This window comes from Myodes glareolus, chromosome 13 (genome assembly GCF_982192425.1).
Source record: "Myodes glareolus chromosome 13, mMyoGla1.1, whole genome shotgun sequence".
NCBI classification, from domain to species: domain Eukaryota; kingdom Metazoa; phylum Chordata; class Mammalia; order Rodentia; family Cricetidae; genus Myodes; species Myodes glareolus.
This window is the reverse complement of record NC_142038.1, coordinates 55277414-55303750: the sequence shown is the minus strand read 5'-3', so window position 1 is coordinate 55303750 and position 26337 is coordinate 55277414. Positions and strand designations below refer to the sequence as shown.

Sequence of the window (26337 nt, the reverse complement as noted above, 5' to 3'; positions counted from 1 at the left end):
CTGCCTGCTCAGACCACACAGGAGTGAGTTCCAGGCAGTGACTCTCCGGGTCACATCCACTTGAACAGAGCCCTGAGCACCCCAAGAGACACTGGTGCCTAAACTCCATCTCAGACTTCTGGAGAAGTGAGACGAGAGTTGGGTCCAGCCTCCATCCACTGCCTCGTATGAAAAGAGGACCCTCATCTGTCCATACGTTCCGTTCACCCTGTGGAAGGGATCCTGGATTTGGACTGTCACAAGATTCTATTCCAAGTGGGTAAGGGTCTTTTGTTGATGGCACTTTCTTTGCAACATGTCTGACAGGGACTAAAGGCTATGCCCACCCAGCCACCCTCCAGTGTTCACCCGGCCTGTCTGGTCAGGGCTGCTCGGCACAGAGAGAGAAGAACAGATTCAGTGGGCACCTACAGTAGGGGCAGCACTCATTGGACATCTACTGTGTGCCTGGCACTGTGCTATCTCCCTGCACTAGGCTCCCAGCCCCCAGGATATCGTGTTCCCAGTTTTAATGTGTGTGTGTGTGTGTGTGTGTGTGTGTGTGTGTGTGTGTGTATGTATATAACAGTCTCATGTAGCCCAGTCTACGTGTGTCACAAACTCATGTAGCTGAAGATGACCTTGAATTTCTAATCCTCCTGCCAACACCTCCTAGCGCAGAGATTACAGGTGTACACAACTATACCCAGTTTGCGTGTTGGGAATCGAACCCAGGGCTTCATGCATTCTAGGCAAGCACCACTGAGGTAGCTCTCTAGCCTTGCTCCTGTTTCTTTGGGTTGGTGGCAGAGACTGAAGAAGGCCAAGTACCCAAACATCTCACTGAGTAAGGAAGGGGAGCCGTGCCAAGCTCCGACCTCCCCCCACAACTTCCCCGAGGACACCGCATCAGTGAACTCACGTAGATCTTGTGCTGCTGGTAGCGGACCAGGAGGTTGTGTACCACCCCTGCCTCGTTCAGGTCACCTAGGCGGATCATGTCATCCACTCCTTGGGCTGAGTTGGGGTGCATGGGGCTGAGGGTGTTGAGGTCTGAGGCAGAGATCCAGTGTTCCTGTAATGACAGGCACAAACTCTCTGCAAAGGTGAGCTCTCTAAACCCCGCCCCCTTCTCCATAGTCTCAGGTTTCTAGCCAGGCTTGATCTTGGTTTGAGTCAAGGGATACCTATGACAAAGTCAGATCCATCTGTGGCTTTGGTCAGCATCTGTCTAGGGACTGGGGTCCATGTGGAGCTGGGCCTGGAGATGAGCTCTCTATCGGTTTGGAGGAACTAGCACTTGGGAGTTTGCTTTAACATCAGGCTGCTGTTGGAAGCCTTGAGAGTTCTTGGAGTAAAATAGTGCAAGTAGTAGTAGCTTTAGCATTCAACAGCATTACTGAAGCAAACTGGGTTTTTGTTGTTGTTGTTGTTTGTTTTTACTTCCTTCCAGTCTTTGGAACGCCTAGGTCGTCAGAACCTTCCTTTGTAGGCCATTGTCTGTATGTGTCTCTCCCGATAGCCCCTGGGCGACAGGGAGGTCAGCCCGAGGAGGAGTTAAGTGACTGGTGTTTGTCCTTCACTGTCCTTGGCTGTCCCTGTCTTGCTCAGATGGATGAGCTTGATCACTCTGCACTGTCCACCTCTAACTTGGACATCTGTGTCCCTTCCTCCCCCACACACCTTTCTCACCAAGATGCTGCTCCTGCCTCGTTCGCTCCACACGTCAGTCTCTGGACCTCCCTCCTCCCTGCTTCAGCCCATCTCCTCACTCCTTCCTGCTCCCCTGACGGTTCTCAACTGTCACTCTCAAAACATTTTCAAGACAAATATGTCCTTCCACCTGTACAAGACTCCATGTGGTCTATGCTGTCTCAGGGATAAATGGATTGTCAAGCAAGTGCCTGAGCCCTGTGGGGAGGGATGTGGAGATGCACCCCAATACCAACCTTGCCCTCATCATCCTCAATCAAGACTTTTCCCGGTTTTGTTTCTTTGACAATGCCTCCGATGGCCACACCGGTCTTGCTGGTGGAGGGAGGGTCCAGCCACACATGATCACCCTAGAGAGCAAAGAAGGGACATTGGTCTGAGTCATAGCTCCCTTCCCTTTCCCACTAGAGACTTACATGTCTTGAGGCTGTCGCCTGCAACCCCAAGCTCCCTGGTGGCAAGGGTTCTCTCCATCTCTTTCCCCTCTCCCTCATCCGTTCTCAGAAGGCTCTTCACTGCTAATCAAGCTTGCCTGTGTCTATGCTGTCTAGACCAACGAACTCAGCAGGACCGGGGCTCACCCTTGCCCAGAGCACCTCTTACTAAGAGGGAAAAAAAATCAAAGGAAACAAATAGCGTCCAAATAATCACGGAAGACAGTGAGGTAGTGGGGTTAAGGAGAGACTGTCTCAGACTTGAAAGTGGGGTGCTGGGGAGATGAGTTCAATCCCTGGCACCCACCTGTTTAAAAAAGCTGGGCATGCTGATGTGTGATTGTAAGCCCAGTGCCAGGGAAGTGGAGACAGGAGGATCTCTAGTGTTCACTGGTCAGCCAGCTGAATGACTGAGTCCTAGGCCAGTGAAAGAGCCCATCGCAAAAGCCAAGGTAAAGGGGCTTTCTGCCAAGCCTGATGACCTGAGTTTCATCCCCAGGACTTACAGGTCAAAGAAGGAAACCAAAGTTGTCCTTTGGCCTCTACATGCGCCATGTGCGTGCAAGCATATGTAGGCTCACACACACACACACACACACACACACACACACACACACTCCAAATACACAAATAAACAAAATAAGTGCAATAAAAAGCAAATCAAAACAAAGACGGATGGCACTCGAGCAATGATGCCCAAGAGAGAGTGCTCCGGCCTCCATGTCCACGCTTATGCATCTCCTCAAACCCACACATGTATCTCCTCAGCACACAAACATACACATGCGCACAAATTGTGAAAGGAACAGTAAACATGAATAATCTTGAAAATGGCACAAGAGTGGTGTCAGCTTTTCCACTTGGATCCTCTCAAGAGTCGCCATAAGCAACTAGGAGAATGACAACAGAGACAAAAATCATCCCTCATGACACTGGGAGAGGGCTGAGCTGTCGGCAGACAGGAGACCCTGAGAGATGGCTGAGCTGTCAACAGACAGGAAGGAAATTGCAGGAGGAGACAGACACCTCCCCCCATTCTTTGCCATCCATAAAGTCCAGAAGGATCTAGAGTGTCCACTGGGCCAGTTCCTGACAGGCAACAGCTACATATCTTGTTGCGTCAGCAGAGGCCAGGACTAGAGACAGCAGCTGGGGCTTTCCTGGCCTGCCTTCATTAGAGTGGATCCATATTCGCATGAATCAATGTCTGCGGGGCAGGAAAGTAGGAGCGCCCCCTGGTGGAGCACTGCAGTCATTGGCTGCGAAAACGTGTGCTGAAAAGTGTTCACCGTTTTTTGTTTGTTTGTTTGTTTTGTTTTGTTTTTGGGTTTTTTTTTTTTTTGCTAGTCTCATTTCACGTTGATCCACCACGACCATCACCACAGAAACCTCCTTCTGATTTAAGAAAACTCAATGCAACGAAGTGATACCAAAGGGGCCAACCTAGGAAGGTGTTTGAGACAGGACCTATGACTGAATCTGGCGCTCACTCTAGAGAGTGAGCAAACTCTCGGGAATCATCTTACTTTTTGCCTTCCAAGGGCTGGGGTGGCAGAGTCACACCACTATACCTGGCTTTTTGACATGGGTGCCAGGGTTTGGAACGCAGGTCCCCATGTTTTCCTAGCCAGTCCGTTCCCATTTCCCAGCTCTGCATAAGAAGATAGTGTAGTAAAAAGGAGGGAAGGAGCTGCAAAGAAGGAAAACACCACTGAGTGCTGGGTGCTGCGGGCCAGTGTTTGAATGTGGTTTATAAAGCTGTGCTGAAGTGCGGGGCAGAGACAGAAGATTTCAGGAGTCAGGAAACGACGGAGAAGAATGCGACACGAGCTGCCAGAGCTCATACGGAATGGAGGGGACAAAGCAACAGGGCCAGAGATGGCTCAGCGGTTAGAGCACTGGCTGCTCTTGCAGAGGTCCAGGGTTTGGCTCCCAAAACCGACATGGCAGCTCACAACTCTCTGTGACTCCAGTTACAGGGGCTCTAATGCCTTAAGCAACAAGCATATATGTGGTGCGTGTATATATACATATAGGGACTCACACACAAAATAAGTAAATCTTTTTTAAAAGCCAATCATAAAAAGACAAATACCAAATGACTCTGTTCAAGAAATATGTAAATGAGTCAAATAATCGAAACAGAAAATAGAAAGATGGTTCTCAAGGGCTAGAAGAGAAGCAATTAATGTTCAATGGGTTTAGAGCCGGATTTTCTAGAGATCTGATACAGGACATGAAGATACTTAACACTACTGTGTATGATAAATGGCTACAACAATAAGTTTAACACATGTTAGTTTATACATGTTAGTACAGCTTTTTTAAAGCAAAGAACAAGTACATGTGTGCCTATAAAATTTGTTTGATCAGTGCAAACATTTTTGAAGAGTCGCCGTTACTCCCATAAGCTTTCTAGCAAACAGCTGAGCTCATGAAGAACTGCAGGGAGCACTCGAAGAGTGGAAGCAGACCCAGTCATGAGAGAGCACAGTGATGTTTCAGAGTTCTTGGGGACAATATTATGAAGATCAGACTGCATGGAGAGAGAGAGACAGTGTCACACAAGAGATCAAAAGCTGGGTGACAGGATGATTTCAGACTTCACCACAGCAATGCCAGAAGTCAGAAGACAACAGCAAGAGGCTTCCCAGTTTTCAGGGAAAATTGTGTTCTGATGACTTCATGCACCTAAACTATATTAGAAAGCAGGAGTTGTTCAGAACATGTGTCCTCTCTCAGATAACTACTATGGGACATGCTAGGTCAAACAAGGCAGTAAACCGAGAAAAGGAAAGATTGTAGTCTGGGAAATGAGAAGATGGATACTGATGTTCAACTCACCTTCTCTTTTTTATTTATTCTGGGACTCCATCCCAGGGAATGGTGTCACCTGTATTCAGTTAACCCAGTCCAGAAACTTCCTCAGAAACACAGGCCCATCTAGATTCTAAATTATACCAGTTATTCTGTCCTCTTGACATAAACTAGTTACCTGAAAAGAGAGTCCCTCACTTGAAGAACTGCCTCCATCATATTGGCCTGTAGGCATATCTATGGGGTACTGATTCATGATTGATGTGGGAGGGCTCAGTCCACTGTAGAAGTGGTCCTATGTTGGGCTGTATAAGAAAGCAAGCTAGGCAAACCTAGCAGTTTGCATGGGAAGCAAACCAGTAAGAAGCATTTTCCCATGACCTCTGGTTCAGTTTCTGCTTTATGTTCCTGTCTTGAGCTCTCTGTCATGTTTCTCTTGATAATAAACTATAACATGTAAGCCAAATAAGCCCTTTCTTCTCCAACATGCTTTTGGTCATGATGTTTATCTCAGCAACAGAAAAGCAAACTAGGGCATAGGTCCTGCCAAGTTGACAACCAATATTGACCATCACACAGACAAAAACCAATTAAAAATACAACGAAAGAAATGTCTCATAGAATCTCAGGTAACATAAGAACAATTAGGTCAATAATGGCCACATGTAGAATGGTGTTCCCATTATACCACCTAGTTTCCAGATCAAGGTGAAGAGACTGAGAAAAACACCCATATACATATACATATACATACCCAAACATGTTCATATGCCCACATGAACATGTTTGAACATGCTCTATACAGGCAAAGACGCCACATATGCATATACACACAGAAGAAAAGAGGCTTGAAGTCATCTTTGGTTATATAGAAGGCAAGCCTGGGTGTATGTTGGAAACTAGGATTTAACTCTTTGTGGAAGACAGGTAGGCACTGTAATCATGTAGGTGGTGGGGCTGGCACTTAAGGAAGTCAACAACAGAGAACAATTAAAACCAAAATATCAAGCAGAACCATAGGTTCTTTAGGGAGGTGGAGGGGACATCAAAGGGAGTCACTAAAAGCTTCAGCAGGCTGAAGAAAAACAAACGAGCAATCCTCTAAACTTCTTGTCTATCTAACTTGGTGTTCATGTGTTCGCGCATGTGTGTACGCACATACAGGTACATCCATGCATGAGCATGGGTAAGTAAGAGGACAGCCTCAGGTGTTATTCCTCAGGTGTCATCTGCCTTGTTTCTGTTTGTCTGTTTGCTTGTTTTTTGAGACAGGGTCTCTTACTTGACTGAAGCTCACCAGGTGGGCTCTGTTGACTGACCAGAGAGTCCCAAGATCCATTTCTTGCAAGCCAAGCACTTTATCAACCGAATTATCTATCTCCTAAGTCCTTGCCTATACCACTCTATCAAGTAAAGTGAAGCTATTGCTGCCTGCTGCATAAGACAATGTGAGCAATACACTGTAAGGCTGAGATTCTGTGCCAACGACTGCACTGGGCAGCAGAAACAGCACGCTGGACCAAAGGCAGAAAAGAAACACCTTGCAGAGAAACCTACATTAACCAGAGATGAAAGAGAAGAAGAGTATTCCCAGTCTGTACCAAATGATGAGGTGTCAGCTAATGGGAATGCAAAGAACAAAGAGCCGGAGCCTGTAGACTGCAAGGAGAGAAAGAACTGATTTGCTGCCTGGACCACCCTCACTAAGGAATAGATGAGCAGCCAAGCAGCCGCTAGCAACTTGTTTAGAATTTGTAGGTGAGCAGACGGTAGCAAGTGGACCATAGTTACACCACTTCTGGTGTCAGGTCTGAAGGAAGTTTCAATTCTGCAAACTCCAAAAGGCAGGCCAAATATCCAGAAATGAGCTCCACCTAGACTAAAGGAAGATTTCTGGGCTAGATAAAAGCCAGCATTCCTTAGGAACTTGTGAAACTAGTCCCCATCTACCAAACAGAGTCATTTTCCTTACCTCTGGCAGAAGGGACATATGGATCCATTGACATATACCTGTATTTGCACATCAAAGCACAAAGGCCTCCAGGTCCCCTCAGCATCGCAAGTACCTGTTACACAGCTAAGCCCACCTCACCTCTGCAGGCTTCTCTCCTTCCAGACACCTGCTTGTTTGTTCCCTTTATGAAGGGTTCCCCCTCCTCCCGCCACTAATGAATTCTCACGATTGTCTCTATTCCTTCTCTCTGGCTATTCTCTCTTCTCTGTAAGAATAGCCATATCAGTCTGCTGACCATGTTCAGTCTACTTCTTTCTCTCTCTGCTCTGAACTTCTACAGATGCCTCTGAATGTTCTCTCTTTCACATCTACAATAAAAACTTTGTATCAGCAGTTTCTTTACTGTGTCCCCTCGCATACACTGGGCACACCCAAAGGTCTGCATCCTGCCACAGAGATACTTGCATATCTGTGTTCATTGTTGCTCTGTTCACAATGGGTAAGAAATGGAATCAGTTCATGTGAGAAATGTTTGTGGGTTTTTGTTGTTGTTCTGTTCCCTTCTTCTTCTTCTTCTTCTTCTTCTTCTTCTTCTTCTTCTTCTTCTTCTTCTTCTTCTTCTCCTTCTTCTTTCTTCTTCCTTCCCTCCTCCTCCTCCTCTTCCTCCTCCTCCTCCTCTTTCTTTCTTCTTTCTTCTCTGTGTAGCTCTTGCTGTCTTGGAACTCTCTCTGTAGACCAAGCTGGCTTCTAACTCACACAGATGCCCCTGCCTCTACCTCCCCAGTGCTGGGATTAAAGGTGTGTGCCACCACCTCCCGGCTTGTTTGTTGTTTTTTATCCGTCAGACAAGGGCTCCTATTTCCTGAACTGCTTCTTCCCTTTCCCTCTGCACTGATTAGCCAACTAGTCAGACTGTGAAATTGAGTTCCCTCCAACAGGATGAGCTGCAATCACCACCTAGGTCAGGGATAAACAAAGTATGTTCATTAGCCTGGGTTGGGTTCAGGTACATCCTTTTGCAAAAAAGAGAAATTACCTTGCCAAGGTACTTTCACTTTGTGAAATACAGTCCTTTGGGAAACAGATTACTCTTCCCCAAAAATTTGGGGGCTCTCTGGGATTTCAAATTCATAGCAGAGAGTGTCTGGATTCCCTTACTCAGGGGAGATATACCCCATAACCTTTGTAGTGTCTCCCATCCCCAGGATCTAGGGTAGACAACACTCTTTTGGATCAATAAAGATACCAGGACAGAAAGTTTCTTGGCAATGTGTGGAGGGTTGGAAAATACCATAGCAACCAGGTAACTCTTGTGTACAAGACCACAGTAGGTATGGAAACAGAAAAATGACAAAGTACTTCCTGGTTGGCTGGGACGTCCTGGAGGTTGAATGAGAGCGGATGAAAGTGAACGAGATGTGCTGTTGACACAAATGTGTGTTGTGACCCATAGCTTCGTGGGTGTCCTTGCTGACTTTTGTTTAACCAAAAAATGACTTAACACAGGACAGACAGCTTTGTCAGAGACAGGCAAAGCATTCAACATCAGAATATGAAAGAAAGAACCTCCATTAGTAGAGGGTGCGAGTCTGATTGGTTATCAGAGAAATCTCTATGGCATGAAGTTAACATTCTAATAGTTTAACTCTCTCAAAGCCAGAATGGGAAGCAGTTGGGTAAAAAGGAGTCTAAGGAAACAGATTCCCCCAGACAGTAACCAACTCTCAAGTTCTGGGGCCAATCCAGAGCTCCCCGACCCATCAGTATTCACAGATCCATCTGCTCTCAGCCCACACCATATTCAGGTGGGACAAAATGTCACACACACACACACACACACACACACACACACACACAAAGCAAAAACTCAAAAACCAAACTTTCTCCTTCTAAGGTTTTCCATGTGCTCCTAGAACAATAGTGCCATGTTTGGGACTTGGGGCGCACCTCCTCATGGGGCACACCTCCTCATAGGGTGCACATCCTCATTCCTTCTGCTTCTTCTATGAGCTTCTTTTTTCAACAACAGCTTGTGCTTAGTATCTCAGGGAGGTCAAAATGTGATCTAAATGACACTATTTAGAATTCACAATTATATTTTATATATGCCTATATAGTTATAGTTGTGTGTGCCCAGGCCACATGTGCTGTCTATACCCATGCTAATCTAATTGGCGCCTTTATTTTAAGAGAAGGCATTCAATCTGTGATATATGTGGTGGATACCACAAAGACTTGTGCTCATTTTATCATGGAGCTGAGCTCACCGTAAGCAACAAGCAAAATGTTACTTCATCACCATCTTGGCTGGTGACCTCATCAAGATGGAAACAACCACATGACTTGGCCACTATCTTTGTTAGTGACATCATTAAGATGCTGACCACCATGTGACTTTACTGCCATCTTGGTTAATGAACCACATGGGATGAACTAAATGGTGGCACCCATCAAGCTTCTTGGTACCAATGAGCCCTCTGGGGATCACTGACCTCTAGAATTTCCTGTGCCGTGAGCATAGTCACGTGTCCCAATCCCCTTCCCTAGGTGTTTTCTTTACTTTCTGATTTTCCCTGGGATCAAGGGAAAGAGAGCCCCAACACAGGACATATTGTAGAGCAATAAAGTCGATGTATTTTCACATTAGACTAAAGAGAAAATACCAGACCTACATGATGGGTTTTTTGTTGTTGTTGATGATGATGATGTTTGTTTTAATTACAACGCATTATTTTACATCATATATCTAATGGCTTCTAGAGAGGACTTAAGAATTTTCCCAGCCATGTGCCTTCAACACTAGCCAGCACCAATGGGACCTAACACTTGGAGACATTCAGGTGTGGAAAATTCCGTGAATGTGCAGAATAACTTAGGAACAACTTGGGGAGGCACAGGCCCAGCCAGAATCTAAAGAAGAGATTGCGGGATGCTGGGCAGGCTGCTGCTAGGAGCAGCTGCAATAGCCGGGTACAAAGAGAAGACATCTCAGTGGGGAGACTGGAGAGCCAGAAGATGCATACCCTTCATGTCTGCTCGGTCTGCCTGGTACCTCCAAGCCTGTTTTCTATGACTAGGGTAGAGTAGTCTGCCCCTTCACAAGACCCCTTTGCTCTGCATTTTCGGTCTGCTCATTTCTACCCCTATTGAATCCTGGGTACTCTGGCTTTTATTTGACCTCCAGCACCAGGTCCATGGACAGACTATGGACAAAGAACAGGACAGTGCCATCCCTTTCTAAGTTCTAACTCCAGGTCTTCCTCAGCTGCACTCTTCCAAATGCTATAACCATCAACTATAACATATAACATATATATGACACATGACACGTTTGCTATGTGTCTACTGTTTTTCTATAGCAGCTCCTTACACTCATTCCAAACCAGAAGCACAGTTATGGTTTTACTCTGTACTATATAAAGAGTGTCTTGAGCTTTCTAGAAGGTTAACCCGGAAACTCACAAAGCCATAAAGTTTAACAGTGTGTGCACTGGTCATAGTAATGTATTGCACTGCCCTAAGTCTGGAAGTTTGAACTAAGCTTCCTTTTGTTAAGGTAGTATTGTCCAACACTGTCTTCTGAGCCAAACAACCGCCATTCTTCTATGCCCTGCGAGGGCTCAGCTATCACAGTTTACTTGATCTGCATCTCACAGTACCTGAGAAGAAGAGCACACCCCCACTGCTTTTCCTTTTGAATCACTCTAAGGTTAGAGCGTTTTCTCTGGGTTTCTTGATTCAATTAGCAAGATCTCACTCTGCTTCCTACACATGGAGACATTACCTCGCCACAGAAACACAGGCATTTACTGAGTGAACGGAACAAGGATCACCCAGATCTACCCTGTCATCCCTGAGAAGGCTCTCTGCCAGGGCTGTGGAGGACATGTGGGAACTCACCATTCCTGCCCCAAGAGTGAAAGTGCACGTGCAAAGGTGACGGCATGCGAATGGATGGGCGTGCACATGTGTGTGGAGGCCAGAGGATGAATTCAGCTTTTCCTCAGGCTGTCCACTGTGCTTTGTGAGCTAAGACATTGGTACTTGCTACATCCACAGCTGTCTCGCCAGTGTAGCAGAAATGCTGACTGGATGGGCAAGTGTTGCCGGAGGATAGGGATCCATGCTCCTCAGAGTTGAGTCCCTGGCTGCCCCGTGGCAATCAGTTGTGGTGTAATGCCACCTGAGTCGCCATTAGTACTGACTCAACCTGGCTGTCCTTGGTGCTATATGTCTGTCTTTTCCCTTGTTTATGTGTTCTTTGTGATTCTTGCATATTGCTAACAGATCAGACTATTCCAGGCAGTTGCGGATACAAACAAGACTGCTGAGGACATTTTTGAATTCTACTCCATTATTAATTAAAACCTTAAAAAAGTAGCCAGTTCTGGGAATTGGCAGAATCATCATTAGGACAATTCCTTGATGATGTGGAACAAAAGGAGTTAATTTTACTAAGAAAAACCTTAGAAGCCTTAGGCATTTGCCTGAGAAATATGTACAGTTGTAAACAGAAGGCCTATGAAACCTTTCTTATGGGAAGAAAAAGACCTAGCCTAAGCTGACAATATCTGAGCCTGAGAATTGAGAAGGGAGGAGAGTTGAAGTTAGTGACATAAAGTAAACTTCAGAGAGATTCAAGACTATGTATTAGAATTTTCCTAGCAGAAAGCTTTCCCAGGGAGATAGTAGCCTTTTTCTTTCTCACCCGGGCACACAAGGTCACTTAGCTCAAACCAACCAGCCACCTGCAAGCTGATAAAGATGGTCTAGCTCAAGGGCAGTGGTCTCCATGAAGGCAAGAGGAGAGAGTTTGTTTTGCAAAGTGTGAGAGAGCAGAAGTCCTTGCACCCAAGTCAAAGCATCTTCAAAGATTCTTTTTGTAAACTGTTTTATGCTGTCCTTTTCTGTTCTATGATTTGATGATGTATGCCTTTGCCAAATTCTTTGATTGTAAAAAAATATATAATCCTGCACTGAAGTAAGTAAATCGCAGCAGCATTTTCAAAAATACATTGAGAGTGACTGTCTGTCAATTTCCTCCGCCGTATCCTGATTTCTCCTGTGCCTTCGCCCTGATTCCCTTACGGTCTGAGTGGCTCCCCTGAGCCGGTCCGTAGCAGGTACTGATTGACTCAACTAGGCGGTTGACAACCGAACCTCACTAGGATTATCGGAAATACCTAACATACTTGGCTCCCCCTTTCTTTTATTCTCTTTCTTTCTTTCTTTCTTTCTTTCTTTCTTTCTTTCTTTCTTTCTTTCTTCTTTTTATAATTGGCTCTTGGGTATCAAACTCAGGCACTCATGCTTGCAAGGCAAGCATTTTACTGACTGAGCTGTCTCCCTGTCCCAGAACCCCCCTTTTAAGTCCCTGAATATAAGTGAGAAATTTCTGTGCACAAGTGGCCACTGTGCAGAGATGCAAGTGTTAGCCACACTTGCTTTCTTCCAATAAGAATAAAATTCTTCCTACTCCTTGATCACCACCCCCATCTCTGGAATTTTCCTTCTGGGGTCTCTTTGACTCTCTTCTTTCCTTGAAAGTGATTCGACCGAGCCTTGGGAGACATCCGTGGTTAAGTGCTGTCCTTACCAGGTGGAACACCGACATCCCAGGTCAGCGGCTCCCTGTGTCCTGTAGGAGACAAAGCAGAGAGTCAGCCCCAGAGCCTGCCAGCGTGGAACCCCTGAAGCACGGGCGCGGTGAGGGTTTGACAGCCCAACCTGTCCACAAGTGTCTTGACTGGAGCTTGGCTCCAGGAACAACTCTGAACAGCTGGATGTGTGGGTCACATTCCCAGCCCGTGGGCAAGAAGGTGGTTCTTGTTCTTCTCATTCTACATCCCTTCCAGAGAACACTTGGCCCTTGGTTCTGGGCTCCATTCAGGGAGTAGGGCAGTGCCCTGTCATCCAAAAGCCCAAGTTTTGAGGTGGAGGGAGAGGAGGTATTTCCGTGTGTGTATGCGCATGTTGTGTGTGCATACATGTGGAAGACAGAGATCAACCATGGGAGTAGTTTCTCAGGAGCCATCTGTGGTTGCTTGAATGTAACTGACCCCCATAAGCTCATCGGGAGTGGCACTATTAGGAGGTGTGGCCTCGCTGGAGTAGGTGTGGTCTTGTTGGAGGAAGCGGGTCACTGAGTGTGGCCTTGGAGGTCTTCTATGTTCAAGCTGCCCCCTTCTATGCTAAAGTCAAGTGTCCACAGACTTCTGCTGCCTGTAGATCGGGATATAGAACGCTCAGCTCTTTCTCCAGCACCATGTCTGTCTGCACACCACCATGATGATAATGGACTAAACCTCTAAAATTGTAAACCACCCAAATTAAATGTTTTCCTTTATAAGAATTGCCAAGGCCGTGGTGTCTCTTCACAGCAATAGAAACTTTTAAGATACCATTTATCACATTTCTTTCTGTCTCTCTCCTTTCTTTTGGTTCCTTCCTCCCTTCCTCCCTCCCCCTTCCTTTCTTCCTTCTTTCCTTCCTTCCTTTTGTGTATGTGTGGTGTATGTGTGTGATGAGGGGTGCACACATATGCCCATGTGTGTGTATGTAAAGACCAGATGTTGATGCTGGATGCTTTCCTTGATCATCTCTGCTTTATGTATTGAAGCAGGGTCTCTCCCTGAACCCAGAGTTCACTGACGCAGATAGTGTAGTTAGGCAGTTTTCCCTGGGGATCCCTGTCTCCACAGGTAGGCAGCCCCACACTCATGGTATAGACATAGGTGCTTGTACCCGAATCCCAGTTGTCGTATTTATATAGCAAGCACTTTACCCAATAAGCCATTTCTTCAGTACTCACTTTGGTTTTTGACACAAGGTCTTTCACTGGGACTTGGAACTCAACAAGTGGACTAGGTTGTCTGGGTGGTGAGTCCTTGGGATCTCCCTGTCTCTACCTCCAAGATTTCAATAACAAGCATGTGGTCACCAAGCCCACCTAGTCCAGAATTTTAACAGATCCCCATATCCATGCAAACTAGCCATCACCATATGTTTTGGAAAGGGCTCAGCTATACACAGGTTGTTTACTTGTGGTGATTTGAATAAGAATGGCCCCATAGTCTCATATATTTGAGTGCTTAGTCACCAGGGAGTGGAAATCTTTGATAAGATTAAAGGATTAGGAGGTATGGCCTTGCGGGAGTAACCTTGGTATTGTTGGAGGAAGTCACTGAGTGTGGGCTTTGAGGTTCCAAAAGTCCATACTAGACCAGACTTCCTCTCTGCTTGTGGATCAGGATGTAGCTCTCAACTAGTTCTCCAGCACCATGCCTGCCTGCTGCCATGTTCCCTGCCATAATGATAATGAATTAAGTAAGCCCCTGAAAATGTAAGCAAGCCCGCAATTAAATGCTTTCTCTTATAAGAGTTGCTGTGGTCATGGTGTCTCTTCATAGAAATAGAACAGTAAGATAGTACTTGATCTAAACCGTTGAATCTGTATCTCATTATATAGCTCAAAATGGTCCAAGCTTCTCAATTGCTGGGATTACAGACCTGTCTCTTGATTTTTACCTGGGGCTCAAAAAAGGTTAAGTCACTTAGTTAATGAACAGTATAGTTGGGAGGTAAGCCCAGATCAACCACATTCCAAACCTGTCTCAGTTTCTGGCTGCTCTCAAGTGCCATGGAAGCACTCAGGTGTCAGGAGAAGTCAAGTCCCCAATCTTCCCACTCATGGAGATGCCCTTCCTGTTCTTCTGACTTGAATGTTATTGTCCTCCCTTTTCTGATATGTTAGTAGGGAGAGGCAGTTACTGTATCTATGGTGTTTATTTCTCATTTGCCTGCCTTTAGCATAGACCTGAGCCAGAAGGGACACAGGCATTAGCTATCTACTGGCAGGGCATGGAAAATCCCTGGAAAAGGTGTTGTTACAATAATGGCTTATTTGGTTGGGTAAGGATGACCAGTAATGGGGCATCTCTGAGGGCAGCAACCATTCTACGGGGTGAGGGTGGGGACACAGAAGCTGGAGAATGCTGAGACTTTCCCAAAGCTTGGCATGTGTGTGTTCATGTATGTGTGGATACTGTTTGATTGAAAGTGAGACCCTAGCCCTCTAACACTCCTATATCTAAGGAATCTGGGATGATTGACTGAAAGTGTAACCTCAGCCCCTGGCACCCACCCTTGGAGTAGAGATGGAGCAGAAAGCTTCATCTCAAACCCCCTCCCCCTGGGAGTTCTTGGTCCGGAATCCACCTCTGGGAAAGCCCACCAAGCGCTGATCCCTCCCCAGGAAGGGTCAGGACCACTCCCACAGGCTAGTAACGTAGAAAAAGGAACACGTAGCCTCAGGTTTTGATGATCTCTCCCTTTCTATCAACACCCCCATGCTCCCAGCCATCCGGGAGTGCTGCATTTATTAAATACGGGCATCTTTTATTTGGTTTAATTTGGTCTGATGGAATTATTTGCATCGGCAGAGAGGCTCATCTTAAGAATTATTCCTAACAGGTACACAGGTACGTATATACATGAATGAAATGTGTGGTGAAGGCATTGTTTAATTATTTCTCCAAAATAAAACATTTCATTGTAGAGGGAAGCTCATTAAGAGGCAGGGCATTATAAAGGGAGGTGAAACATTCCATCCTCCATCAAGCAGGGAGTGTTGCTAAAACAGAAAGCAAACAACGCAATAGCCTCATGAGATCCTTGAAACGCATCAGAGTCCCTAGATCCCATAAGTTATATGAGCAGTAAGAACAATTGAGAGAGACTTTCAGCACACTGAGGTGCCTAGAGCAGGTTCACACCAACTGAACCAGTCAGAAAGGCAGAAAGCAGCCAGGCTGTCTGGAAAAGTCCAGGTCATGGGGTGAGACTTTGGCTTTGGAGAGATGGTTCAGTGTTTAAGAGCACAGGCTGCTTTTCAAAAGGTCCTGGGTTCAATCCCCAGCACCACAACTATCTGCGATTCTAGTCCCAGGGGACCTGACACCTTCTGCCTTCTAGGAGCCCTCTGTGTGCAGGGTGCACAGAAAAACTATTGAGGAAATACTAATACACATAAAATAAAAAGAAATAAAATCTAAAATAAGAAAGAAAGAAGGAAAGAGGCTCAGACTAATTGAGCTGCCCAAGAGAGACATTCCCATTTGTCAAGCTGCCTGCACGCTGTGCTGTGTGCTTCAGGTTTCTAGCTTTTGTGAGCTGTCACCCAGGCTGGGATGAGCTTTGGCAAAGCAGCTGTCTTTGAATTATTTCTACTCCTGTAAGTAACCCCAGGTTCACTGGTTCACCAAGTTGGGCTTCAGTGGCATCATTAGTTTGGTCTGTTGTGGGCTCTAGGGTAAGTAAATGTTTGTTCACGTCACACAACAGGAGCCAGAGGACAACCTCAGATGCTGTTCCTCCGGGGCCATCCATCTTGGGTTTGAGAGACATAAACTTATCTCTACCTTCCCAGAACTTACAAGGATGTATCACCATCTTTGTAATGTAGGATTTGGGGTGGGGAGGGGGGAATCTAGCCATGTTACAAGCTCTTTACCAACTGAGATACCTTGTTCATCAAAGCTTTTCAACTGGTAAACAAAGAAAGAGAATCTTCTCCCTAATTCTACAATCTGCCTTGTCCCCATATCCTCTGCTGTGGGGAAGTATAAACATCTGTCAAAATGCCAAGAAGGCCATCAACAATCTTAGGCTTCTGAGGTGATTCATCCTCAATCCTTACTGGCCTCTGGGTCAGCAAAAAGCTGTGAGGCTGGACCTCACGGACTTTAGTATCAAAAGTGTGCCTGAGAAAGAGGCAAAGAGGGTCATAAAAGGTCAGATTATGTGACTGTACAAAGTGCCTGATGCAGGACTAGAGTTGCCATGGCCTCAGAGATTTGTTGAAGAGGATTGGACGGAACCCTACAGTCGGGTTTTCTTCTGAACATCTCTGACTCTCTGCCCAAGTCATCTCAGATTTGCTTAGGACTTGGCAGAGCAATGCTGCTACCATGCAACTATTATGTTCCATTCCACTGTTCAGTTAGCTCACTTTTTCACTAGAACTTCTACCGGACTCAGTGGTGGGAGGGTACAGACACTGGAGGTTGAATACGTGACTGAGGGCCAATGACAAGTTCAGCTACAGGGCTTCTTTGGGGTCAGACCTCATCTCATTGCTTAAGCAGAGCCCACAAAGTCCCCAAGTCTCTTGTCCTGTGCTTGACGTAGGCTAAAGAATTCTAGCTGACCTCACTGTATTCTCTTCCTGTTGCAGATTCCACTGTGAAACCTCTCCTAGGCCTAGGATTACTGCCAGGCTCCTAACAATTCTAGGTCCAAAAGTGACATTTCTGGTGGTCATATCCATCACCAGGTCCAAACGAAGGCCTATCTCTCCGGACTTCTCCAGAAGATCTGCTTTGGGTACAGCAAACTCTGTGTGACTGCAGTACTTCATCTCCTCCAAATTGCTCCATTCTTGCATTCTTTATCTCAATGACTGGCGTTAGCAACTGCTGAAGGAGTCATCCTATTCTTCCCTCACATCCAAAGAGTGGCCACCATTTTTCTTTGAAAAATTAGTGGTTGCCAACTATATGCTGTTTACAAGAAATCTACATCAACTATAACGGCAGAAATATTATTAAAGAGATGAAGAAAGACTTATTTCACTAACATTCATCAAAGGAAAACTGAAATACACATACAATTACATAGAGAACAGATTTTAGGTTAAAAAAAGACAGGAAGTGAAGAGAAATACGACATAATGGTAAAGGATTAAATATTCAAAGAAAATATTGTCTTTAACATCTTTACACCTTACACCAGAATTCTAAAATAACAAGGCAAAATGGGATAACAGTGCAAGAGGAAGTAACAGAATCCACCATTACAGTTGGCTCTACCAGAAATGGAGAGAATCAGCGTGCAGAAAACCAGTATGAAAAGCAGACTAACTCAATACCACCAACCAAATATGACACTAAAAGTGTACAAATTGATTTTTATACACCACTTTGTCTCAAAACAGCAGAATATACATTCTTTTCAATCTCACATGGAACATTTTCTAAGAGAGATCACATTCCATTCTGGGTACTAATGCATATCTGTGCCCCCTCTCGGGCAACGAAGATTCACTTATAAAACCATAAAAAAGGTTCTAAACACACACAAAAAAGGAGCCAACTTGGCTTCCCAGTCTCGTGTCTCTCATGCTGGCCACAGTAAAGAGATGCATCTCCTGGCAGTTGCCAGCACGCCATGAGCTAAGCCACATGGCATGTTCCCATAGTCTCTCACACAGGCCACCAGACAGAAAGGTGTCTCTCAGCCGCTGCCTGCAAGCTTCAGCCACCAATCAAGCTCTGTCAGCACAATGTGTGGCGGGTTAGGGATTTTGCTCATATGGACAGAAAAGATTACAGATACATGGTAAAGATGGATTCAGATGGAAAATGTTTTCAAATGGATTACAGTGTATTTAAAAATATACATAGGAAAATTTATGAAGTATTCCATATTTTTTAAAAAAATTTACATAGGCTTGGGGGAGAAAAGAGAAGATATAAACAGTCATAAAATACAGTTTTAAAATAATAAGATAAAGTCATTAAAAGAGGAGAAAAGTAATATAAAAGAAATAAGCCACATAAAGATGGAAAATACACAGAGTCTGGTTTCTGTATGCTATTGTGTTGTCTTTAAATTTTTTTGATTGCTAAGAGACACAGGATTATGAAAACTAATAAACCAACCTATATATTTTGAAAATATCTTGACGTAAAAATTTAAATCAAAAGATATGTTACTTTGGGGAAGAAGTTATGCTTTTATTTCTACAGGAAATGAGAAGCTATGAATTCACTCCAGGTTAAAGAAAATCAGGTTTGATTGAGAAAGATCCCCTGAAAATCCTGATTACAAACATAAAGAAATAAACCTAGAAAAACTACAAAACATGAAACATATATTTTACCTGCTCAAACAAAAACAAAAAATGGTCTTTGACTGACTTGTGTACAATACACAGTCTATACTTGTATTAATATAGATATGTATGCTACCTTTAAAAGTTTGTTTATTTTCAGAGCAAGGGGACCAGACACCACTAAAAACAGATGGCCCAGGTAATCCAGAATCCAGAACAGCTTCAAGGCTGTTGACTGAGATGATCCAGCCTTATAGAATACTCTAGCCAAATCACAACAATTATCCTGATTTTCTCAAGCTTCTTCCAAAGATTATCAGTACCCCCCAAACAACAGGAAGTGGTCTAGAGAATGACACCCACATTCCCAAATGATGGTTTATGGAATTTTATTATCATTTAAGGGAGGTTGGTTACAAGTTATTATTGGTGATGGTCAGAAAAAAAAAGCTGAACAAAGGAGATTAGGTTCAAGGCTATCTTTCTGAAAAGAAGGAGGATATAGAAATGATAGGATGAAAAGGTAAGTTATTAAATCTATTTTTAAACCAAAAGAGGAGCTACTAGTCTTAAATATTTACATGGGTATAGATTTTTGTATATTTATACAAATTTAAAGTTAATTTTGTATATTTCTACTCTTGTTTGAAATATTATTTTATACAGCTCATTTTAAAATATGATATATAATTAAGAAATACAGGTTAATAGTAATCTATAATAATCAAACTTATAGTCATGTTAGATATGTTTTCAAGGTCATACACAGATATATTTAGATAGATAGATAGATGGTCTTCAAACACTTCAAAGACATACAGAATTTGGTACTTAAAGTGTTTTAATAATAAAAGGCTTTTCATGACAGTGAGACATGTCTGCTCCTGACAGCACCAGTTTACTTCAGAGAAGATGATGGGCACTGAAGAACCTCTGTTGGAGTTTACTTTCTTTATGGCAAAAGATAGCCATTGGGGAAAAAACCCTGTCCTTGCCTCAATTGTTGACAATTTACTGTCCAAACTAGACCAACAGAATACAAAAGAAAGAGATTGTCAAACTTTGCCAAGACAAAGTAGACAGTCCTTCAAAATTCCCTGCTTCTCAGAAAAGTCTGTCATATCTATCAGGCCTGTAGGCCAAAGTTGGCTGTCCCAAAGCCTCAGAAGAACCTAGTGTGACTGTCTAGGAAATCATTAGGTAATATTTCACCCTTCTGGAGTCTTTGACAGAGTTGAAGGCTAGATAGTCATGGTTAAAGTTTTTCTTAGTTATTATAAAAAGTAAATTAAGTAAAAAAAAACCTTTAGAATCACAAAGATAAAATAGATAATAAAATATTTTCTCTAATTTTGCCAAATACAAATGGACTAGATACTGTAACTGTAATTCTTACTTGATAACTGATTTTGTTGATAATAAGCAACTGATAATTTTGCTATGTCAAGTTAAAGCTTTCCTTTTTAATTGTACAATAATTATACAATAGATATACAATAAAATATACAATAATTATACAATAAAAATGGAACAATCCTTTTGTATACTGTGAATATATGACACTATGATTAGTTTAATAGAGAAACTAACTGGTCAATAGCTGAGCAGGATAAGGTTAGCTGGAAAAGTCAAACTAATAACGATGGTAAGAGAGAAGGCAGAGTTAGAGAGTCACCAGCAGAAGCAAGGAGATGCAAGAAGGGCATGCCATACTAAGAAAAGGTACCGAGCTATGTGGTAAAGCATAGATAAGAAATATGGGTTAATTTAAATATAAGAGTTAGCTAGTAACAAGCCTAAGTTATAGGCTGAGCATTTACAATCAATATTAAACCTCTGTGTCGGTTATTAGGGAACTAGTGTGCAGGACAGAAACTTCTGCCTACTGCACACCTTACCAGATTTTTAAAACATAAATCATGTAAAGCATCTCCTAAGACCACAATTCAACTGAATTAGAAATCAATAACAAAAAGAAAGAAAGAAAGAAAAATTGCCAGGCAGTCATGGAGCACACACCTTCAGCCCCAGCTCTCAGGAGGCAGAGACAGGAAAATCTGAGAGTTCAAGGTCAGTCTGGTCTATAGAGGGAGTTTCAGGACAGTCAAACATACACAGAGAAACCCTGTCTCAGAAAAGCAAAACAAACAAACAAATGAAAAGTCCTAAAATATTTGGATATTAATAAATATATCTCTAGACACATGGGCCAAAAAAAGGTAAAAAGTAAATTATTTCAAGTGAAAAGTGAAATAATATCAACTAAATAAATATCAGCTCAATACAACTGACCAAAATTTGTGCAGCCCAAAGAAGGAAGTCCAGATGGGCAATGTCGATCACCAAGAACACACATTACAAAGGAAGGAAGATCTAAGATCTAGAATCTGAGCTTCTGTGTTAGGAAACTGGAAAGAAGAATATAATCCTAAAGTAAGAGAAGAAAAAAATGATTTTTTTAAAATGTAGACCAGAAATTGGTACAACTAGCCCCTCTAGAAATCAAAGAAGAAGAAGAAGAAGAAGAAGAAGAAGAAGAAGAAGAAGAAGAAGAAGAAGAAGAAGAAGAAGAAGAAGAAGAAGAAGAGGAAGAAGAAGAAGAAGAGGAAGAGGAAGAAAATTCAATACAACCAGAAGCCTAACCAAAAAACAAACAACAAAAAAATTTCAATAAAATTAAGAAAAGCACAAAATACAATTTGCTAGTATCAGGGGTGGAAACTGGGTAAACCCCTGTAATCCCAGATGGGGATGCTGAAACAGGCAAATCTCTCAAACAAGTCAATGGAGGTCAGGGAGCGGAAAGTGGAGGTCTGAATAGGAATGGCCCCCATAGACACATAGATTTGAACACCCCAGTTGTCTTTTAAGACTCTTCAGTATCATAACTTGCTTAGTTTTTTAGCTTATAGTCTATTTTACAAGTCACCCCTACACACAGAATACCCTGAACTTCATGCCGGCCTTGAAATACCTCACGCTCTCTCTTATCTTCATGTCTCTGTGTTTGACCTGGGTTTAGAACACACACTCATGTACAAATACACACAGACCTAGTCACATTATATGCAGAAGCTTCCATTTTCTGCTTTAGCACTTGGTCCTGTTTTTATATAGCATTGTGTATGGCTCTTCCATGATTGTGTGAGACCTGAGAACTCACTGTGCATTAGTCTGATGTCTAAATGAACACACGGACCAGTGAATGGATGGACTGACAAACGGACTGAGGTGAGTAAGAGAGCAGATTAATGAATACACTGGTGGATGTGTAGATGGATGGATAGATGGTAGGTGAACGGATGAGCAAATGGATGGATGGACACATACACACATATACATACATACATACATAGATCTTCTCAGGAAGGCAGATGAGGCACTGTCCTGAAGGAACACTATTATATTTGAAAGTCTCTGCCCTTTGAGAATATGAGGCCTTCATCCTAGCCCAGGCCCCCTTATAAACTCTGGAAAAAAAAATGGAATTGAACACAAGGGGTCACCATCCCGGTTAACCCGAAGTTAACGGGTGACTGTCCTCGAGGGGATAGAGTGTGAACTTCTGGCTCCCAAAACTTTCCACAGAATCACCGTACTATGTCACTGCTCTTGAGCAGCAGAAAGACACTTGTGGAATGGACTGGGAGGAGAGCAGAGTGCTGAGGGAAGGGGGTGTTATGTGCTGCGGGCCTTCCCAGAGCATGCGGGGAACTTAGTTCAGATTCTGTCATGGAAGCTACAGAACCTGTGCTCTTCTCGGAGACCTCTTGCCTCCAAAAAGAAAATTCAGCATTGACCCTGGCCTGTGTAATTCCAATCCCAAGGATAACAGAGTTTTGCCTGCCCAAAGGGTATGAGTATTCTCTGGGCAGAAAGGACATCTGTGGCTGGGCAAGACCGAGTAAGTTGCAGAAGCTATCTGGGTCGCCAGAGATTGTCTGTTCCCCACATGGTCCCAGAGCCAGGGTCCAGGATATGGGGAGTCACCACCCAATGAAAGAGAAGACTGTTGCGGAGGAAAGAACCACAGCCAGGACAGGGGTTCAGGGGACATCGGCACACTTCAACAGGCCAGGCAAACAAGTATTCAGGCCTGGCTAGTGGTCCAGAGGAGTTCCAGAGAAGGTCACTGTGAATGGTCAGCCTTAAAGAGCCTGCCAGAGTCTAAGAAATCAAAAGTTTGTATGCTTTTCTCAGACAAGAGCAAGCTTGTTTCTTGTTTCCTGTCTTCCTGCTTTCTTTCCTCTTTCTTTTTCTTTCTTTCCTTACCTATTATATCTATCTATCTATCTATCTATCTATCTATCTATCTATCTATCTATCTATCTATCTACCTACCTACCTATCCATCCACCCACCCACCCACCCACCCACCCACCCACCCATCTATCTATCTATCTATCTATCTATCTATCTATCTATCTATCTATCTATCTATCTATCTATCCATCCATCCATCCATCCATCCATCCACCCACCCACCCACCCACCCCACCCACCCCACCCACCCACCCACCCCACCCTACCCCACCCACCCACCCACCCACCCACCCACCCACCCACCCACCCATCTATCTATCTATCTATCTATCTATCTATCTATCTATCTATCTATCTATATCTATTTTAAGACAGAGTCTCATGGATTCTAGGTTGTCCTCGAACTCACTCTGTATCCAACGGTAACCGAACTTCTGGCCTTCCTTCTTTCTCTGAAGTGCTAGGATTACAGGCATGCATCACCACATCCAGTTTATGCACTGAGAGAGACTGAACCCAGGGTTTAGCTCATGCAAGTCAAACAACCTACCAGCTGGGCCACACCCCAGTTGCTGCTGTTAAGAAATTTACTAGTTCAACAGTTACAGGTACAATATTCCTTTTAGTTGCAGGGTAATCATTTTTGTATGTATGCATGTGTATATGTGTATGTGTATATACATATAACATTTTTTATCATCATTCATACTTGGGAGAACTAAAGCTCGGCAAAGTGGTGAGAAGCCAGAGCCTGTTTGCCTAACAGACAGGGTTCCCAGCAGGGCACAAGAGAGGAGAGAGAAAAGAGGAAAGAGGGAACAATGAAGAAGATGCTAAGAAAGGCCCTGGAATCTCCATATTTCAGGTGAGGCAGGGGCTACATCAATGACCTATGAGAGATGGAGTCTTGTGGCTCAGGGCCTTGGAGCCTGGGACCTTTCTCAGCTCTCTAACTCACTTCCATTCTCTTTGCCCAGTTACACTATATTTTCCTATGATTTTTTCTTCCTCTTACTTTCCTGCTTTGTTTTGTTTTGGTTTTTTGTTTTTTGGTTTTTTTTTCTTTTTTGGTTTTTCGAGACAGAGTTTCGCTGTAGCTTTGGAGCCTGTCCTGGAACTAGGTCTTGTAAACTAGGCTGGCCCCAAACTCACAGAGATCTGCCTGCCTCTGCCTTCCGAGTGCTGGGATTAAAGGCATGCACCACCGCTGCCCAGTTTCCTGTTTATTTTTAATCCTGTTCTGTTATTGCTGTATATGAAAACTACATAAAGCCACTGTTTTGTTTCCTTTCAATAATGTAGGTGTTTGTAAGAGTGTCTTTCTCTTTCTTAATAAACGGTCTCCATTTCTATCATTATCCATATGTCTCTGGTCCAGCTCTTTTTTCTGGGACACAGAGCCTAGAAATTGGGGTACCTTCTGGGCTCAGATTAGGTTAATAGGATGGTACCCGAAAACTTCCATGACAGTTCCTGCTTGAGTCCCTGCTTTGTTCTAGGAGCCAGAGACCAAACAGTGTGTCAGAGAAGAGGCTGGCTGACGCGAGCATCGTCAGAGAAGAGGCTGGCTGACGCGAGCATCGTCAGAGAAGAGGCTGGCTGACGGCGTGCATCGTCAGAGAAGAGGCTGGCTGACGGCGTGCATCGTCAGAGAAGAGGCTGGCTGACGGCGTGCATCGTCAGAGAAGAGGCTGGCTGACGGCGTGCGTCGTCAGAGAAGAGGCTGGCTGACGGCGTGCGTCGTCAGAGAAGAGGCTGGCTGACGGCGTGCATCGTCAGAGAAGAGGCTGGCTGATGCGTGCGTACATCAGGTGTGCTGATACCACTTGTCCCCTTGTACTTTTGCTCAGTGTGAGCTGGAAATCCCAAAGAGCAAGCAGTACCAATGGAGTGAGCTTTATCGGGGCTCAAGCACAAGGGAGGGCTGGGGAGAACGCTCAGTCAGTAAAGCGCTTACTGAGCAAACATGAGAGCTTCATGATCCTCTTGACTTTCTTTTTCTTAAAGCTACAACCCTGAACACAGTCCAGAGGTCTTACAAGTTAGAACAAAGTTGGCACCCATAGGTATAAAGCAAATCCTGAGTGGGGGCCTAGGAATTGGAAACACACACACCCAACTTAGGAGACTCAGGGTGGGGACCCCCACACTGCCAACTACCAAACCTCAGCCGGTCTCTACTGACTTCTGTCTCCAATGTCCTCCTCCATGCTGGGGATGGTACACACCAATCCCAAAACTGGCACATCCATAGCCTTGTATCTATCTCTTTTACCATCTCATTCACCCAACACTCAAACCTTGAGAAAGCTCTGAAGCCAGTGAGTACCTGTCTTGCCACAAACCAGTGCCTTGGCTCCCCAGAGTTGACTAAACACAGTAACCTGCCTCCGTGGATCAAGTGGATGAACCCAGGTGGAAGTCAAGATCAGCTGTGCTCCTTGCTGCGGCACCTCAGCCCCAGATCTCAGTCTCTTGCTTATAAAATGGAGGCACTATCACCAGAGTGTCTCACAAATACAGTGGGCCTCCTCATACGGCATAACAGGGCCTCAGCCTGGTACCTGTGCAGTCCTCAGCCCCTTGGATTTCATGGAAGGCCTTCCAGCAGAGAGGACTAGATAGAAGACAACAGCCCCTGCTTCCCTGAGCAGTGCCCGCCCTTCTGTAGCATAGGACTCGATAGCCCTTCTTCACCCTTCTCAGCCTCCCACAGTAAGCCTTCTGCCCACATCAATTGCCCTATTACCCGCTGAACTGGGGTTTTGGGTTTCCTAGGTCTGGAGGAGCATCCCAGCCCTCTGCTCCGCAGGCCTGCCCCACCCTGCTCCCAGGTCTGTGTCTCCAAACCCACCTCCTAGCTGGAGCCCCTCCTTCCACATATCCCAGAACTCTTACCTTGTCAGGATCAGAGTATGGGGGACCTGTTGATTCTCTGTCCCTCCACCCTGGGCACCCGAAAGATCCAGGTAGGGAGACAGGTTCCGAGCTCCGGGTAGTATAGGAGAGAAAGGACAGAAGACGTAGAAGGGCTCCAAGAGGAAGTGGCTAAGCACTGTGGGTATACGTAATTTATTACAGGACTTTGTCCTCTGTCTCAGGAACATCCACTCCCACAGGCCTCCTGCAGCCGCAGCCAGCAGCCCAGAAACTGTCCGCTCTTCAGCGGACCCGCGGATGATCACTTCTCAGAGGCCTCAGGGTCTGTCCTCTGAAGAGCTCCGCTTATCACCTTCCAAGCCCTGGGTGCCAGTCAGCTGACTGTCCAGGCAGTTCAGTGTCCT

The 26337-nt window shown here is 44.6% G+C and overlaps 1 protein-coding gene across 1 annotated transcript in view; it reads right to left on the bottom strand.

Annotated features, from left to right (window-relative positions):
* The window catches only part of Myo7b (myosin VIIB), an 81987-nt gene extending 55878 nt beyond the window's left edge, over positions 1 to 26109 (bottom strand). The window contains exons 1-4 of the mRNA XM_048442556.3: positions 25952 to 26109; positions 12494 to 12535; positions 1929 to 2042; positions 902 to 1054 (exon numbers count right to left, since the gene is read on the bottom strand). Coding sequence (XP_048298513.3) covers positions 902 to 1054; positions 1929 to 2042; positions 12494 to 12511 — 285 coding nt within the window. The 5' untranslated portion in view covers positions 12512 to 12535; positions 25952 to 26109. The remainder of the gene's footprint in view (positions 1 to 901; positions 1055 to 1928; positions 2043 to 12493; positions 12536 to 25951) is intronic.
* Positions 26110 to 26337: the final 228 nt, after the last annotated feature.